The sequence below is a fragment of the Ambystoma mexicanum genome, chromosome 8 (assembly GCF_040938575.1).
Source record: "Ambystoma mexicanum isolate Mex_15411 chromosome 8, UKY_AmexF1_1, whole genome shotgun sequence".
Classification (NCBI taxonomy): Eukaryota; Metazoa; Chordata; class Amphibia; order Caudata; family Ambystomatidae; genus Ambystoma; species Ambystoma mexicanum.
In genome coordinates this window covers 1,103,548,474-1,103,565,706 of record NC_090929.1, presented here as the reverse complement: position 1 = coordinate 1,103,565,706, position 17,233 = coordinate 1,103,548,474, and the positions used below count along the sequence as shown (strand labels likewise).

Below are 17,233 nucleotides of genomic sequence, written 5' to 3'. Positions count from 1 at the left end.
CCATTCCAGGCTTCATGGAGACTCCTTGCGACTCCCCACATCTTTTGGATCGAGCCCTCCGCCCTGGAACGATTGTGTGGGCTGTTTACCACCACCTGCCAATTACTGCCAGAATCCTCTGATTGGCTGTGGGTTACTGTTGATGTCCAGAAGGTGGCTAATGCTTCAACTGCCCACCATATCCTCAGTTTAGGAAGTCCGGGGGTGCCACCAGCTGTTGTCTCCGTCCTGGGACTGTTCGCTGCTGTGCTGCTGCCTTCTTTTGTGCCTGGTGCTTCTGAGTGCTGTGTCCGTAGATTCCCTCTTCCTGAGGTTTTCCCAGCCAAATTTTCAACTCCTAGCTTTAAGGTCGATTCAGTGGGAAGAAACTTTGTTCCTTTCCTGAGTCGCTGAAATAGTAGTTGGCCCAGGGTTCAAATCCCTCGCCACCAAATCCTGAAAACCACACATGTAAAAAAGTGCATTTTACTAACCACATTATTTTGGGTTGCTGTAGCTGTTTCACCAAATCCACCGATGTGAGTACTTGCATTGGGGTCCTGGCATAGGAGATTATTTGAGTTACTCGTTCTCATGCGACCCCTGGTCCACGGCAAGCCTTTACCACATTTCCCATAGACTTCTGTTGGGTGGGTCCTCCTGTTCTGCTACTTCTTCTGGGGTGCTGATGACTACTTCTGACCTCTGGAACACTTTCCTGGAGTCTCCTCTGGCCTCCCCTGGAGTTGATCTTTGCAGAATATGCACGTGTGGGTAAATCAGACTTGCCGCCATTAATGCGGGTGGCCCTTTAACTCTCACCCATTCCTTTCACTGGAACATGTTTCAGAACTCTGCATGCTTGATTCTGAGGTACTTACCTGCCCCTAGACATGTTTCCTGGGTCCCCCACGGGTCCATTGAGCTCATTAGCAAGACGTATTATTTTGGGAAATTAATTATTTTATTAAATTTAAAGTCATGTTCTCCATTTCTGCAGTGGGCCTGCATTCGTAACATTGTCCCTAAAATTAGTAGCACTGTATATTATGATTGATTATTTATATAGCGCATGTACACAATGGGTTTGAAAGCTCTTCAAGGCAAGGGAGGGAAAAAGGGAAAATACAATGACAATCTTAAAGGCCCTGAACCAGAAGGATGTGAAATTAACTATCATACTCTGCCTGACGACATTTCAGATGGTGCTGGAGAGCGGGGGCAAGTAAGGGGCGGAGGGAGGAGACGGACGAGGTTGCTATCATACTAGATCCAGGGACAATTCTGATAGAGTAAGTGCATAGAAGAAAGTAAGTGGAGGAGATGGGAAAAGGGAGAGGAAAGAGAACAGAGAGTAAGCAGTCAAAAAGAGTGGCGTAGCAAGAGGGGAGAGCGAATACAATTGCAGAAGTCTGTAATAACACATAATGTTACAAGCCAGGATACAAGATGAAGATGGGAACAGCATGATTTTTCTTCCCTCCCAATACTCTCACCTTCCCCTGCCCCCTTCATCCACTTTCATCCTTCTAATCTCCCCATCTCGACCTACGCTTGCAACCTTGGCCTCCATATTGACTCCTCTTTCTCCTTCTCTAACCACATCTCCCTAACCTCTCATGCATGTCGGCACCACCTCTTCAACATCCGTAAGATCCGCTCCTCCCTCACCTTTCACGCTTCTAAACCTCTAATCTCCCCCCTTATTTTCTCCCGCCTCTTCTACTGCTCCTCTCTTCTCTTTGGACGCCTTGTCTCTCACCTGACTCCTTAAAATCCATCTACCACTCCTCTATTCGCACTCTTCTTGGCCGTCAAGACTCTATCTGTACCTCACTCTCTCAACTCGGCTGGATCCCGTTCCTCTCACAACTGAAATTCATCTGCCTTGTCTACAAATCCCTCCACAACCTTGCCTCCCCTTATCTTGCCTCCCTCCTCTCATTTTACTCTCCCTCCCGCTCTCTGCTCAGCTGATCTCCACCTTCTTGCTGTAGCCCCAGTCCCTTGTGCCTCCTCGCGATTCCGCTCCTTCCAACTCTTGGCCCCCCTCCATTGGAACTCCCTACCCCTCTCTATCCGCTCCTCCCCTACCTACCCATCTTTCCGCTCCTCCCTCAAAGCCCTTCTTCACTCCACCCGACTCTCCTTCCCTACCTCTCTCCCCCCTCCCGCGCCTGCCCCCCTTGCCTTCCCCGCCCCTTTCCCCCTCCCCCGATAACCCCAACTTCTATACTGCAACCACCTTAGTGCGTTGGAGGTCACCCAGGGTCCCCCCCTTCCTTTTGCCCCCCCCCCTCCTCTGTGTAAATTGTTCTAAATACTGTATCACTGGTTTGTTTCATGTTTGTAAATTATGCTTCATTCATTACTGTACCTGTTGTTATTCTGTAAAGCGCTTTGGTGTAAACTCAATAAACATAAACATGATTCAGGGCCACCTTGAGTACAGGATGCAAAGGAAGTCCCGCATGAGAGTTGAGAAAGGGTGATGCACCGTGAATCAATAAAGTCCATAAAAGTCAAATCCAGTATTCGCCACAAAACGGTGATGGTGAAACCAGAATGTATCAGGACAGACTCCTGCAGAAGGTGGCTAGAGGGGGGAGCAGGGTAGAAGAATCAAGCAAAACAGGCAACACCTGTGTGCGAGGGGTGTGGCACATGGAACATCACAGGGGTAACGGTGGGGATGGCCTGTGGGGACAGAGAAAGTAAGCACATGTTGGTGCATGCTTACCTGCTGTCTGAGCAGGGGGTCGGGCCCTGGGTCCTCCTGGTCTGAACAGGCCCAAACAGGAATTGCCCTTTTCTTCGTCAGCCATTCCCTTCGACGTCCGGGCTAGAGACGCCCTTGATCTAAGAGTTAAGAGTAGGAAGGAAGAGACAGCGCTAAGAAGGTGGGCGGGGCTTAGGCCAGGTGACCTAGATCCACTTGCACCTGCTCCCCATCTGCAAAAGAAAGTATCATTTTCTCTCTGGACAGTGTGAACAAGATTCCGGTCTCAAATGTTCCAGAAATTCTTGAAAGCATTAGTTTGCCATTGGCTCGGGAGGATAGCTCAGGGGCAACGTGTTCGCCTTGGAAACAAGTTGACATGGAACAACACTGGTTCGATCCCCGGGTGCACGCTTAGAAACCTTGGGTATTAAGCACGTTATAAATAACCTATCATATCGTATCATTGTTTCATTCTCTCTTTTTCTCTAATATATTAGTATTTGTGTACTTGTACTGGTATAAAGCCCTAAAGGGGTTCACATTAATGTGAAACTGCCTTAACAACTTACTTAGCATGGATTCCTGTGCAAATTCTGGTGAATCCGTTCCTAACCTGATCTGGCTTCCGCAAACTAAAACTTGCTTGAGGCGATGTCGAGCAGACCCTCCCCATCCGTCACAGGCATTGTTGAGCAGACACCCACATCTCCACTGGGGAATGTTATAAGAGCTGCACATTTGGTTTGCAGTGCTGGTTTCTGCAAGGCTCTGTGCTGGTCCTCCTTTATAATGTTGGTGTCCCCGTAAACTAGTATACTTTTTCATGTGCACATATGTGGCATCCAGCAAGTGGGACCGTGCAGGGCCCGAAGACATCAGCTATAGTGTAATTTCCGTTTTTCATTGCTGAGGTGCAGTTTGTGTTAACTGTGGAATTGTTCGTTGTGTCTGCACTTATCAATTTCCGGACATCCATGTTTCTAGGGGGACCCCAATATGCATCGTAATGTCTATGAACGTAGATGACGGTGGGGTGGGGTACCTGGGGAATTCTCTGTGAACTGCCCCATGGTTTCCGACCCCCAGTCTTACCCCACTACCAGCCTCCACTAACACTACTTTTATTGACGTGAAAATAATAATTTTAAAGGTCACAATTCACTGTTACAATATGGCATTTAAATCAAATTAAGGATCGTGGCTCGGCAGCCTACAGGGGAAAGGTGCTAATTTTCTTCCTTTCTCTTGTCTCAAGGTACATAGTTTTAAAGTAGTGCACAGAGTGTACATTATGAAAGTGAGAAAATAGGAGAACTATTCAGTGATTCATGGGGACATAAGGGAAAGAAAGTGGAGATGTCCCCATTTTCAAAATAACAGCAATGTTGGATAATATGTTTCAGACAAGGCTGTAGGGCGTTAGAAGTACACGGGGTGTCTACTGGTTTTAACATGTTCACATATCCACTTTGTAATAATATCTTAAACTTAATGTACTGCTATGTACAGAAATTAATTTTTAAATCAAGTTTTAGAAATCGTGTTTTTACTTTTTTCAGTGTTACTGATAAACATTGTTTACATCTGTTTAAAATGTGGGTACTCTTTCATATGGGTTTTTAGATAGAATCATCTATGCAAGCTGTGTTTGAGCGCTTAAGTCCGAGACTTAAGTGTGTGCGATTTTTAACCAACAGGATAGCTTTCTTGTCCGAGGACTGAGTCTTTACTGAGTCTTTAACATCTGTCTACCCTAAGGGGTTTGTATCCTGCCTAAGGTCTGTTCATGTCCGGTTTGTGTAAACTAAGGGATTGCTCTGCTAGTGTGTCAAATATACCTGGCCTCAGTGAAGGTTTGGCTGATTGAAGTCTGGGTGTGACAGATTTGTGTAGGCTGTAGGAATATTTCTTCTGTCAGATGCTTGGTCATGTATATTCTTTGTAATGTAGAAGACAGTCCTGTTATCTGAGCTTGCAGAATTGGTGTTGTTTGAGGGATGGTTCTGAACACAACTAAAAATGTCAGATCTGTGCAGCGTGGCTAAGCCCACCTTTACTCTGTCGACCGGACACAGATGTCTATTGTAATTGGCCGCTTGTTGCTGTGAAATGCTTTCAGTGGACAGCAAATAACATGGAAAGCAGAAATTACTCTAATGCAATATCTTTCTCCCCTTCCACTTTATTTTCCCTCTTATTCCTCTCCTACTTTTCTCTTCCCTTTTCCCCCTTCTGTTGCTCTTTTCTGCCTTTTTCTGTATCCATTTTCTTCCTCTTTTCACTTTTTTGTTTGTGCTCTTTTCCCTTTTCTTGCTTTTTCTATTATTTTCCCTTCTCTACTCTTACACTTGGCCTCTCTCCTTTCATTTGTTTCCCGCTATATCTCGTTCAATCTGCTTCTCTAACTTCTATTTTTCTTTCCTTTTGCCATTATTCTCCTTCCCTCTACACCTTTCACCCTCTCGTGTTTCATTCCTGCCCCATCCTTTCCTTGCTCTCTTTCCTCCTTCTATTCCTGCGCTTCCACTGTATCACCCTCCCTCCTCCCCCTTCCCTTCATTCTCACAGCTGTCATGGGAACCATCTACAGTATTGTGATCCTGATTAGGAATCAAGTAAGTGTGATGTGATTTCCATACACACCTTTTATTCCCAAAGAATGTTATATGGCACTATTCGAACCAATGAAACATCTGTGCACTCTTCTGCAAGTGTGAGATTGCGATGGAGAGAAGAACAGGATAGGAGGATTGTGGAGCAGTGTGATGAACGGCCAAAGTTGTTTGAAGAGGGAGCAGCGAGGTGTTGTGATCAGTGTGGGGGAGACAGTGGAAGGGTGAGTTGAAAGGGTGAAGATGGCGATGTGCGAGGGTAGAGGGACAGACCAGATGTGTAAAAGTGGAGCTGGGAAGAGCTTGTGTAAAAGGGAGAGTGAAGCAGTCAGCTAAAAGGAGTGAAGAGTGGAAGAAAGGGAGGGAGTTCTGGAGGAATATAGGGACAAAGGGGGAGCATGAGCGGCTAGAGAGTGAGTGTTAGAGTGGTGGGGCTCAGTCAACCACAGTTGTTAGGTTTCAGAAGACAAACGAAGGGTAGAAGTATGGAGTGAATGTTGTTGGGAGGGGATTTGACTAAAGAATGCGAATGGGTAAGAGGAAGGAGAGGACATGAAGATTAATAATTTTGAGACGAAAGTAAGGTGGGATAGGGTGGTAGTGAGAGTAGGAGTCGATAAATTGACATTTGTGAAGTGCCTCTGCAAACTTCATGATGCCTAGGTCCTGCTCATAGCACCGTTTATTCAGTTATTGGCATTAAAAGGATACCTTTTACAATGATAGGGGACTGGCGGGGGGAAGTGGGGATACTTGATAACTGTCTACTTGAGGCTCGTGGAGTGGAAGAGGGTTTTGGACAACATGCATGTTTATCCGTTTTTTTTGTTGGCATCTGTAAGAGACATATGTTTTTCAAACGGAGTTGCTAAAGCTATTATGCATTGGGCTGATTTTTACCTTTTTAAAAATTGAATACAATCTGTAGTAAACAAAATTACTTTAGTAGGCGTCTAATTGGTCCTTACGGTCTGACAGGAACTCTAATAATGCAATCCAAAGTTTGCATCCAAGAAGTGAGAATCTTTTATTCCCATAGAATTTAAAATGTGCCCTAGTTACAACAAGAGAACCTCAGTTTAGCTGGAAAGTATGGTTTCAATCAATTCCTGAGATAGGATGCATCCTTGCCCTGTGGGAATTTCAAAAATTCAATGCAGGATCTGCAACTGGATCATTTGACATTTTGGTGAATTTTGAATCCTCTCATGGGTGCCCGAGTTATCACTCATGTGGCCGCCACAAACTAAGGGAACTCCTATATTATGGAGATGTTGTGAGGATAGCCCTTTTATGGGCATTTTATATTAATATAAAATCCCATTAATCCGAATGCCTAGTGCAAAGTCTAATTCAATCCTTGATACGTAAGAACTGATTTTCCATAATCTGTTCATGTTAAAAATGATGTCCCTCTGGCTGAGTTATCATTCTTTAGTCTAGAATAACTCTTGCATGGATTTCAACATTCCACACAGATCAGATAGAGGTTCAGTATTTCACAAGTAATCCTTCTGTGATTCAATGGCCCTAAAACACTCACATTATTTTACGCTGTCCAGTCAAAGTTTCGAAACCATAGTTTATAATGACAAAAGTTCAGAAACAAAAGTGTTGAAAAAAAAGTTTGGAATGTATTTTTTTTAATATTAAAGGGTTTATTTTAATTTCGTATAGGAAAATAAGTGTTTTATTTTTTTAAAAAAACAGCGGTTTGGGGGCCCCCCATAAAGTTTTTTTAAAATCGTAACTTTTTTTTTCAACAGTTTGTGTCGGAACTTTTGTCATTCGAAACTTTGACTGTCGAAACAGTCACTACGAACCTTATTTTACATCACTAAGCTGGAATCATCCACAAATCCTCAGTCTCCTTATTAAGCATCTCCGGATAATGTTATCTTCTGTCTCATGGCTGATATGTTTGTCTGGGTGATGTCTGTATAAGACTGAACTTTTAGACTGAATCTCTTGATCTCTTCCATCAGTTGAGTGGCATAGACTTTTAAATGTTTTTTATTTTTTTATTTACCACAAGGTTTTTGCAAGAATTGATTTCCTTAGTTGTCCATTTTGTTTCAGTACTTGGCCTATTTTCCTTTGTCGGATACTTTCATTAAGATTTGGTCCATTATTTTGGCTGTGGCCGTCACCCATGACGTCTTCTCACCTCCAATAAGTCTTGCCCACCATATGTCTTCTTCAAAGATGTGGACTTTAGCAAGAATGGGGGCCAAGTACGCTTGTCTCAAGTTTTCCACTTCTGTACACGATGTGACAAGATGTCTTGTCGTTTCGACTTCATTTGGATTCTTGCAGAATCTGCATTTATTTGAGGTTGCAAGTCCATGAATGGCCAGGATTTAGTTGGTCTGAAGAAGATTAAGGCGAGCCCTCAGAAATGTGTTCCTCAATTTTTGGTTTGGGTATTTACCCAGAAACGGTTGTATTTCATGTAGCTTTCGTGGGACGTATGGAATTTGAGAGGTTAATTTGTACATAGCTGCTTTTTCACATGTCTTGATCCAGTCTAGATTGTCCATTTTTTTCTGGATCCTTGTTGGATTTTCAATCAGGTCTTGATTGCAACACTGAATGTTCTCTAAATTGGCTTCTTGCTCAGCTGCCCAGAGATTTAAAGCTGCACAATGCTTCCCTGTCAGCTCTTTGTTGAGTTCTACCAGTAACTGGGGGCTGTTTTCCAGCATGAGTTTCCGAAAAAGCATTGTGGAATTCCTTTCGACCACCGATTGAAGGGACAGCTGGCTCAATTCCCACCTGATCAGGGCTCTCGGTGTCGAGGTTGGCAAATTCAGCACTTTCCGCCAAAATTTACTTTCAAGTGTAGACCAGATCTTATTTGGTAACCCTGGCATTGCTTCTGCGCCGTATACAAGAGATGGAACCACCTTCAGTTTGTAAAAGTTTATGACCGGGATTAGCGAGAACTGGCCAAACTTCTTATCAATAGCTTTGGCTTGGGATATTAAGCTCTTCGTATTGTCTTGGAGGTGATTTTGCATGGCAGTTTCATATTGGGAGTTATCGACCATGATGCCCAGATACTTGAAGTCTGTGACCTCCTCAATTCGTTCTCCTTCCAAGTGCCACGAGAAGTTATCCGCTTTACCTTTTCCTCTACCAAACGAGAGTAGTTTGGTTTTTGATTTATTTCCAGATGGTTTTCTGCGATGTACTCCGCGAAGTTTGTAAGCTGTCTTTTTAGACCAATGGCAGTTTGGTCAAGGAGGATTATATCGTCCGCGTATAGGATCCTAGGTATTTTAGTCTGGCCGAACTGCGGAGGGAAAGCTCTCACTCTTTCCTCTGTTTCTTTGTAGTCTCCCATGTATGTCACAAACAGGCCAGTGGGCATCCTTGTTTCACCCCGCGGTTGGTGGTTATTTCTTCGGATAGGAGCCCTTGATGGTTTAAGCAGACTTGGATCCTGGTGTTATTGTGGCGTGCCTTAATAGGTTGTAGCATTTCAGCTGGCATTTCCATTTTTTTTAGTTTCTCCCACAATCTTGCTCTATCGACCTGATCAAAAGCCTGACTTTAGTCGAAGGCCATGAAAATTCAATTTCCTCCTGCCCGCGTTTTACCCCTCAAGATGCTCGGTGTTAGTATATATATTTTTTATTTTTTATTTTTTATTTAATTGTATAACAATTTTTACAAAAATAGAAGGCTGTTTGTAAACTCCTGTCCACAAACTTGTGTAAGACAAATCCCTGCTTTGACTTTGCTTAGTCTTTGATCCAAAGTCCCAATACACCAGAGGAGGAGGGGAGCTTCAGTGGGTTCACAGTTGAGAGTTATTGATGACAAACCTCCCCGGAGCTAACTCCTTCAAGTGTAAGTTCAATGATTTGAGAAACAAAGCCACTCCTATGACGCATCGCTTATTGTTCCCATTAGTCAACAGTGACCAAAGGTTTTCCAAGTCTAGGGTTGAATAGTGCTTCAGCGGGTCCATAAGAAAGCAATGTCTTTCTGTCAACAGGCCGGGGCATTCAAGTATCAAGTGCTTTGTGGTTTCTATATTTTCCTGTGATTTGCAAAAGCGACATGTGTTCGTTTGCACTTGCTTACGAATTGCCAGAATCTCATTGGTATTCAGTTGGTTTAATTTAAATCGTAAGAACGTGCCACTGAGGCTCTTGTCGGGAAATTTATGGAGGTAACCTTGCACCGCGTTAAGTTTCATCGGAGCACTTGGCAAACTGGCTGTCAAAGAGTAGTTATTGGCCACTTCTTGCGTATGAATCCAGTCTGCTCCAAACAATTTTTTCGCCACTCTGTTGGGATTTTGGATTAGTGTTTCCACCGGTAGGTCCAATTCTTTCAAGATCGATAAATTGGCTTGTTCCCATTTTGCGAGCATCCAGTTGTCACCGTCTATGATTTCCTTTCGAATGAGGTCTAGCACTCGTGCTTCTGTTAGTATATTGGTGTTGGTACCTGTATTCTTCTTGGACACTGATTGAAAAGGATCCTCGCAGGGAGCTTTTCTTGACCAAGATTGACATTTACATAGCAGCAGTGATCCGTAGACCTTTCCAATGACATCCAGATGGGCAATAAGGCGCAAGTTTTTAGGATCATCTCTTTTCCCCTTTTTAAAGATGGGAACTACTACAGCAGTCGAATTTGGTAGTATCTTGATTTTTGTTAGTCTTTGAAAGACTTGGCTGATGAACCGGGACCATTCCTCCAGGTGTTGCTTCAGATGTGAATTTGACAAACCATCTGGTCCTGGAGCACCCCAAAGGGTCGTAGAAGAGTTCTTTGTAGTGTTTTGCGCAAGTATCTTTGCCAATACTGTGTATTAGTGAATCTGTGGTGGTTCGTTCGGGTCTATTTATCAAATCCCAGAATTTGCGGGTGTTTTTGCCGCAGACGGCCCTCAGCATATCTTCCGAGTCCTTTTGATATAAGGACAAATGGCAAGATTTTAGCCAGGTTTTATACAGCTTAAGTCCATCCGTTAATGTTTTTTTGTTTGCCTCCGAGCTGTTCTTAGAAAAGGCTCTTTTTAGTTTTCATAGTGACCGTCTCTTTGCGACCAAAGTTTGGTCGTAGTTGTGAATAAGTTTCTTTATAGCCATGCATGTATTTTGTTTTGTTTTTTTGAAGGCATTTAGCAGGCAGCCGTAGTCTGAGTGAGCATTTGGGATTCTCGATGTTTCCAGTCAGGCGTACTTGTCTGTCAGGGCGATGATATTGTTCACACTGAGTGAGAGGCGATTTCCTTTTTGGTTTGCCACCAGGTTTGAATTTGGCATAACTTTTCCCGACTTCAGAGACGGCCACGTTATCATCAGTAGATTATGGTCACTGGCCGAAGTTTTAAGAATGTTAAAGGAATCAATGATTTCTAGCATCATCGTGGAGGCAAAAATATGGTCAATTGTGGCCGAAGAGTTACGGCCTTCCCAAGATGGTGTGCTGTTGGTTCGAGCATAGGTGGTATCTAAGTTAAGGAGGTCTCTAGAGTTCATTAGCGTAATCCAAGCTTTCCCTCGCCCCTCTGCTGGGATCCTTGAAGCCGATTGTGTTTGTTTTGTACAGACTGCATTTAAGTCGGCACAGATTAATAAGTTGGTTTGTTCATGGTCGATGTACACTCGATCAATTCTGCTATCATTTCTAAGTAGTCGTTATCCTGGATGGCTTCTGGGTTCCAATAGGTATTCATAATTGTAACAGAGACAGTTTCCAGCTTCTGTTTTACGGAATTCCAGTGCGTCCACTTCGCTTGGACGGTTAGTAAAAATAGCATAGATGTCAGGATTTTTGTCATTTTTTATCCTCTCCCTGAACGTACAGCAGTAAGTAAACCTGACGATGGCCGCCCTTTAGTTCCTTTTTTGGCTGGGGCAAAAGCTAAATCTAAGCCATCTAGGATGGGCTTTTCGGTAAGCCACGTCTCCTGGAGGCACAGGATTTCGAAGGAGTCCAAGTTCACATCTCCTGGGGCCATAAGGTGGGAGAAGCCTTGCGTGTTCCACGGGCCGAGTCTGGAGGTTGTTCGCTGTGTTGATGGATCGAATAGTTGGATGATCTTGAGTTGCTATTTCCTTTGAGAGGCCAGAGATTTCGGGAGCCAAGCCCATAAGTTCTGTAAGGGGTTGGATTTTTCCTTTTCCGTCGATTTTGTAGATGCTGCATAGACATCCTGCGTAAATGTTCTCTTTATTGCTGTCGGTGGACCAGAAGGTCTACGTATGGTTTCGTCGATGGCTTCTGAATTTATTTCTTTATTTTGTGTCAAGACATTGTCAGGTCTTTTTTTCCTGATTTGGTCTACTTTCATTGCCTCCTTCGATTTCGGTCCTTCTCACTGTATGGATTTCAGTTTGCTCTTCAGCATAGGCTGCTCGACGACGCGTCTTCTGGCTATTTTCAGATGGATTCCTGTTGCGACTAGAGTTTTCTTTTCTTGTTGCAGGGCTTTGGTAAGAGTTTCTTTTCCTATATGATTCTTTGGATTGCTGGTATTTTGGCTCTTCAATTTCTCTCAATTCATATCCAAGTTCCCGAAAATTTCTCGTGGCTTCCCGTAACTTCTGTTTTACTGTTCTGGAAGTTATTTACAGATAGGTGGTCGCTTGTCTTCCTATATGGCTTGGTTCTACTAATTTTAGGTTGCTAGGTTCCACTGACCTAAGGTTCGGTATCCTGTAGAACAGATCCATGGTTGTTCTTCTATTGAGGATGACGTAGTTTCTATTTTCCCGCATTTGGTCCAATTTAAAGGCCGGATTTGGAGTTGTCTCGTTTTGAGGACTTCGTTTTGGGCCACCCTTACTTCGCTTTTCTGTGTCTTTAGATTCCGCTCTCTGCTCCCTCCTTTCACGTTCTTTTGCCGACTGCCTCCTTTGTCGCCCACGCGGGGATCTTTCTTCTTCGTGAGGTCCACTAGGCCGTTTCCTGGGGCTATGATTTGAAGACCCCAATACTTTGGAGTGGTAATGTCGGGACGTTCTATCTGGAGGGATCACTTCTTCCTTTTGTACTCTTCGGTCGGGTCCCCATTTTTCTGTTTTGCTAGTCTTTTTACAGCGGTCCTCCAAAGTTAAGAAGGGAAATTCTTCTTTTGCGTCTCCGTTGGTTCCAATGAATGGTGCTACTTATACATTGGATTTTGCCAAAAGCAGTGTTTCATCAGATATTACCACCGGCGAATCGGTAGAGTGTTGGCTCAGGTTTGCTAGGACTTCTTCCATCAAGAGATCTTCTGTCGGTCCTGATGTATTTAGAGTGCTCAGTGGCTCATCCAGATCGATACAGGCCTCTGGCTTCCTCCCCTTTGCGGGTATAGGTTTGGTGTTGCTCGATTTAGTGCTTGACTCTGCAGTTGGGGTCGGCCCTAATTTTATTGCTTGTTTTGTGGCCGCTCTCTTTCCAGCCCTGGGTAAATGAAAGGCCAATTGTTTCCCTTTCCCTGGTGTTGCTACTTGGGTGGGTTTCTGTTCTGAGAAAATTGAGAAGTCTTTGTTTGTTTGCAGTTCTTTTCACTTTAGCTTTGTTTTTTCTGGGTCTGCTTCTTGTACTAAGTTGTCGCCTTCCCATACGGAATTTGATGGTCGCTTTATTTCTTGTTGCCCAGTTTTGTTGCATTTGTCTTTCTCCATGCTTGATTGGCTATTAGTTTTTCCCGAATTTGTCGGTATTTTGTTTTGTTTTTGTAGTAAACTAGCAGGGAGATGGTCGTCGCTTCCAATGCATATTGGGGAGCGGAGCAAGTCTTTGTTGGGATTGTTTGTGGTCTGACACCTGATCTCTTGAGTAGTGCTCGAGATTTCTTGCCTGTGGTCTGCGCCGTCTCTTTGGTCTTTAGCGAGTTGAGCTTTGGTGGTTTGTTTTTCCATTGCAGCAATGTAGCCCTCCAAGTATAGCAGTTTGGAGTGCATCATTGCTGAAATGGTGCTGTGATCTTTCAGGGTATCGTTGATCGATTCATAAAGTTTTGTGAATGGGGCAAAGGGCCACGGTCATAGCTGACATGATTGTCAGGATGTTCAGTTTCTTCTTTGGTGACTCAGTTTGAGAAGATTCTGGGAGTTCACTGAGTCTGCGTGCTCTCAAAGGCGTTTCCGGTAGTTCGCTGTCTTCTGGCTCTCAGAGGGTTTGATGTAGTGTGAATCAGCGAATCTTTCTTGTGGTTCCTTACCCGTGGAGGTGTTTTGCTTGTGTGCACCGAATCAAATTTTTCTTCTAGGTCAATAAAACAGTCTGTGGACTTGGGGTTTGTACCCTGCTCTTGGTCAAAAGTAGATTCCGGATAGTGATGGCTGTTTATATTTTTCCGCTTGTCAGATCTTGGGTCTGAAGTCACTCCCGGGAGTTTTTCTCCCTTAGGTCTTGGTAAAGGAGGTGGAAGGTTTCCCATAATGGCCGCTTTGGTTAGTGGAGGCTTGTGACCCGATAGGGGAGTCAGGGTGCCAGTAGGCATCTCCTTATCCAGGGGTGCGATGATGCCTTCAATATGTTGTTTTTCCTCTGTAACTTTAGGATCTCTTGTCAGTGACTCAGAGTTTTGCAGTTTTACTTTTGACAATTTTGGCTCTGTGTCCGTCTGTCTTGATTCGATCTCTGTCTGCAGGGCAGGCGGTTTTGGGCTTGTATCCGCCCGCTTTTGAGGCTCTGCACTTTGCTCCGAGCTGAAAACGACTTCCAGCATTTCGCTGTCACTGATTTTGCATATCTTGTCGTATTTTCTTTTGGACTGTTTCCCGAAAAAATCATTTAAGGTTTGGTTTAGGACAGGTTTGAGTCCCACGGATTTGGTAGTGACTTTGGGTTTTGATAATTTCCTGGTTAGACATTTAATTAGCCGTTTTTTGTGGTTTGTAGCAGTTGCAGGGCTTCCTTTTTTGGTGAGGCATCTGTAAGGGTGATTGCTCCGCGTAACTGGTTTGTCCGAACGGTTTTGGCCTTTTGGATCTTTTACTCCTCTTTGGGTGTGGGCCTTCCCCTTTTGTTTGGGGTAATGTATTTGTTGGTGAGCAGGCTGACATACTACAGTTACTGCTCTGTGTCCGAGTCCTCCCATTCCTCATTCGGGTCCCCAATGTTGATCACAGATGAGCTCCCTTTTCTACCAATTTTCGATTTTGCGGTCGGCACTTCCCAATTATTTGGTGTCTGATGCATGTTGATACTCACAATGAGTGGATTGAAGTGCTGAAAGCGCCCCCCTTGTGTGTGATTCACGGTATCGAGAGGCCAGTTGTTTTCAAGTGTAATAGTTTTTGTCCTTCCATTTGGGCTGGAAGCGTCAACCTTGGTCGAAAGATCGCCTACTGGGTCTGATTCGGGTCCTCCTTTCAGAGACTCCCGCCTGTTTGCCTCCCATGTGTCTGCAGAGGCGCTCCCCTCCGTTGGAGCCCGCCACTCCGCCTCCATGCCTCCCACCCCTCCTCGGCTCTGCACCGCCCCTCCTCCGAGAGACGGCGGAGAGTGAACGACCGGAGGGAGAGAGAGTGAAGACTGGATTCCGACGTTTGGCGGGCCAGTCCCAGCCACTACAGCCGATGGTAAGTCTAAAGCGTACGGGGGGACAGGCTGGCACTTTGGGTGACGGGGGCTGTCTCTGTTTTCAGCGGGCACCGGTGTGGTCTTCTCCTGTGTTGTACCGCAAGCCACTGGAGGGGCCGCAGTTGCTGGATTTAGTTTGTGTTGAGGCTCCGTTTGCACTTTCGTGATAACTGGCCGAGCTGACGTGCCAAAAGTCGAGTAGCCGGCATCAGGTTTTCGAAGAGCCTGATCCGGGTCAAAGAGGTCTTCAGAGCCCTCCGACCTAGTATGTGGGCGGGCAGTTTTTTCCTTACCGCTAGATGATTTCTTCTTCTCCTCAAAGCGTGGTCGTGGAATCCTTTGTCGCCGGCCTCCTTCCTGTGCGGCGGGGCTGGGCAGAGGGCAGTCCAGAGTCTCCATAGCAGCTATAGACTGCCTAGACTGCTACTCTGCTGCTACTCCGCGGTGGAGTGGAGTGGAGTATTAGTAAGTGAGCTCCACCTCCACAGCAAATAAGTGTAGAAAGTCTGCAAATCGAAGAAAGAGTAGCTGCAGTCACTGCCTAGACTGCTACTCTGCCGCTACTCCGCTCAGAGAGTGAAGCATATGGGTCTCATGGGGTCTAATTTTGCTTCTCCTAATACCATCCACTGTGGCCAATCAACCAAGCATCTCCAGATCCACTGATGTATGATCTCAAACCCGTTGCCTCGCTTTTCCAACCATATTTCCCCTATCCCATAAACCATATCCCGTTCAGGATTATCGGTGTTGTCCGCTGTACCAAATTCCATGTAATGATCTAACAGGTGGAGTAGACTATAAAGTCCTCTGGTTGTGTGAACCATAAGATCTTTCCAGATTTTCAACAGGGCTGTTTTAGAGAAGCAAAGCAGTCTTAACCTTAATTGTATGGGGTCATGTAGGTGATGAGTCCTAAATTGGTTGTTTCTCCAGGCATTTGTTTTCCCCCTCGAAGCCCTGCAATGGGTCTGTAGTTGTTCATTTTTCCGGTGACTAACACAAGCCTTTTAGGCAACATGATGAGGATGATGGTTTTTATATTGCAAACCTAGCTCAGGAGCAATGGAGAGCTGTACAGGACATACAGCAGAACATTGGCAGATAAGAATTTAACCCCAACCAGACATGGACTTCCTTCTTACTGTGCTCAGAGAGGCACAGCTTCACATCACTGATTAGGCCTAACAAGGCTGGAACACGTGTATGGGGTTGCTGTTGGTACTCTTGTTCAGAGAGGAATTGCCATAGCATTTCGGTGCTGGACTGCCCATGTGGGCGGGACAAAGACTGATATGCAAATGGATATTTCCCATTTGTGAAAGGTACACTGAACAAAAAGCGTGTGCTGCAAACTCTTCTCTTAGAACAGGTTATCATGCCATGTTCATTCTGGAGAGGAGCGCCTGCTACCTTTTTTGAAATATTGTCCTAAAGTACAATTTTTAATATTAAATCACAGTACAGTACGCAGCTGATGTGTGTGCAATATATAACCAAAATGTAGTTTACACCAACATGTTGGAAGAGCCAGGGCTTCAGCTCTTTCCTAAACTGAAGGAGACTTGAAGAACAGCAGATTGCCACCTGGATGGACTTCCAGAGGACCTGAGAATAGCATGAGAAGGACTCTTGTCTAGTTTTCCCCTTGTGAGCCAGTCTAGCTTCCTGTCTGATGATAGTCTTACTGCGAGATGACGGTGGGCAGTCATAATGTCGACAGTCAAAATGTCGACAAATAAATGTCGAAAAACAAAAATGTCGACATTTTTTCGATATTTTTTCGAAATTTTGTATTTATTGTAAGAATAAATAAAGAAATAAATATATAATTAGAATGTGTTGAGTATGAGGGGTGGGAGGGTGGTTGGAGGGGGTGTGGGGGGGTGGCAGGGGGGTGTTGGATGAGGGGGGGTTGGGGGGGACCCCCCCAATAGTAAATGATACTCTTTTTGGTTATTTATTTATTGAAAAAATAAATAAATAAATATATAATTAGAATGTGTTGAGTATGAGGGGTGGGAGGGTGGTTGGGGAGGGTGTGGGGGGTGGCAGGGGGGTGTTGGGTGAGGGGGGTTGGGTGGACCCCCCCCCCCAATAGTAAATGATACTCTTTTTGGTTATTTATTTATTGAAAAAATAAATAAATATATAATTAGAATGTGTTGAGTATGAGGGGTGGGAGGGTGGTGGTGGTTGGGCAGGGGGGTGTTGGGTGAGGTGTTGATAGTTTTAAGTGACATTTTTGTTTGTCGACATTTTTGTTTCGACATTTTGACTATAAACCGAGATGACCATGTATCACAAAGTTTTTAGTTTAGGCATCCATTTGGTAGGCTGACGTATTAGCGGTGACATGTGTTTTTAAATCTGACCC

At 44.6% G+C, this 17,233-nt stretch overlaps 1 protein-coding gene across 5 annotated transcripts in view; it reads left to right on the top strand.

Moving 5' to 3' along the window:
- ATP13A2 (ATPase cation transporting 13A2) overlaps nucleotides 1-17,233 on the top strand; it is a 749,950-nt gene that overhangs the window by 522,006 nt on the left and 210,711 nt on the right. For all 5 annotated transcript variants that reach the window (XM_069611124.1, XM_069611127.1, XM_069611125.1 and 2 more), the window contains exon 14: nucleotides 5,270-5,316. In XM_069611124.1, the coding sequence (XP_069467225.1) occupies nucleotides 5,270-5,316 (47 nt within the window). The remainder of the gene's footprint in view (nucleotides 1-5,269; nucleotides 5,317-17,233) is intronic.